The 868-nt window shown below is 27.9% G+C and overlaps 1 protein-coding gene across 1 annotated transcript in view; it reads right to left on the minus strand.

The window, feature by feature from the left end:
- Positions 1–862, minus strand: part of LOC111532868 (GATA zinc finger domain-containing protein 14-like) — a gene marked incomplete at its 3' end in the record, with an annotated part of 1,572 nt that extends 710 nt beyond the window's left edge. The window contains exon 1 of the mRNA XM_023199841.1: positions 9–862. Coding sequence (XP_023055609.1) covers positions 9–791 — 783 coding nt within the window. The remainder of the gene's footprint in view (positions 1–8) is intronic.
- Positions 863–868: the final 6 nt, after the last annotated feature.

The raw sequence follows: 868 nt of genomic DNA on the forward strand, positions 1-868 counted from the left end.
TTGTTGTTACTATTATTGTTGTTACGATTATTGTTGTTACTATTTGTCTGTTCAACAGTTACCTGACTAGGGTCAATCATTATATTTGGTAAACTACTAACTTTTGTATTTTTTGTTGTTTTGAAATCGTTAAAATATATCGTTCTGTTATTATCATTATGTTGTTGTTTCATTATATCATTAGGGCTAGTATACACGTTTGAGGAGTTATCCAGAATATTCAATTTCGGTTTATCGTTTACATATGCGTAGTTAGGTGCATTTGTTTGTGCATTTGAGAAAACAAAATTATTGTTTGGATCATTTACTGTCATCGGAATATTGACAATTTTATTATTATTCGTAAGGGGATAATTATTAATTAGTGCATTGTTATTACGTATGTTGTTGTTATTACATATGTTGTTGTTATTACGTATGTTGTTGCTATCACTTATTTTGTTGCTATCACTTGTTCTGTTGCTATCACATGTTCTGTTGCTATTAATACATATGTTTCTATTGTTGTAAGTAGGTAAAAAATCATAATTATTAACATAACGATTATTATCGGCATTATTAACACAAGCACTTGTAATGATATTATTGTTCTTGTTATTAAATGTATTGATTATATTCATGTTGTCAGAATTGCCTTTATTAACTAACTTACAGTTTTTTTCACTTCCATTTGATGCAGTGTACGATATGTTTATATTATTTTTCACTTCAGTGTTATTATCATTGTTATATATACCTTGTATTGAAGATTTTTTGAGCCTGCTAACATTTAAACAATTTGTTTGTTTCATCTTCTCTTGATAAACGTGATCTTTTTTTTTGCCTATCGTTTGGTCTTCTGTATTTTGTGTTGCAAAGTTAGACCCGT

This window comes from Piliocolobus tephrosceles, unplaced genomic scaffold (assembly GCF_002776525.5).
Source record: "Piliocolobus tephrosceles isolate RC106 unplaced genomic scaffold, ASM277652v3 unscaffolded_10588, whole genome shotgun sequence".
NCBI classification, from domain to species: domain Eukaryota; kingdom Metazoa; phylum Chordata; class Mammalia; order Primates; family Cercopithecidae; genus Piliocolobus; species Piliocolobus tephrosceles.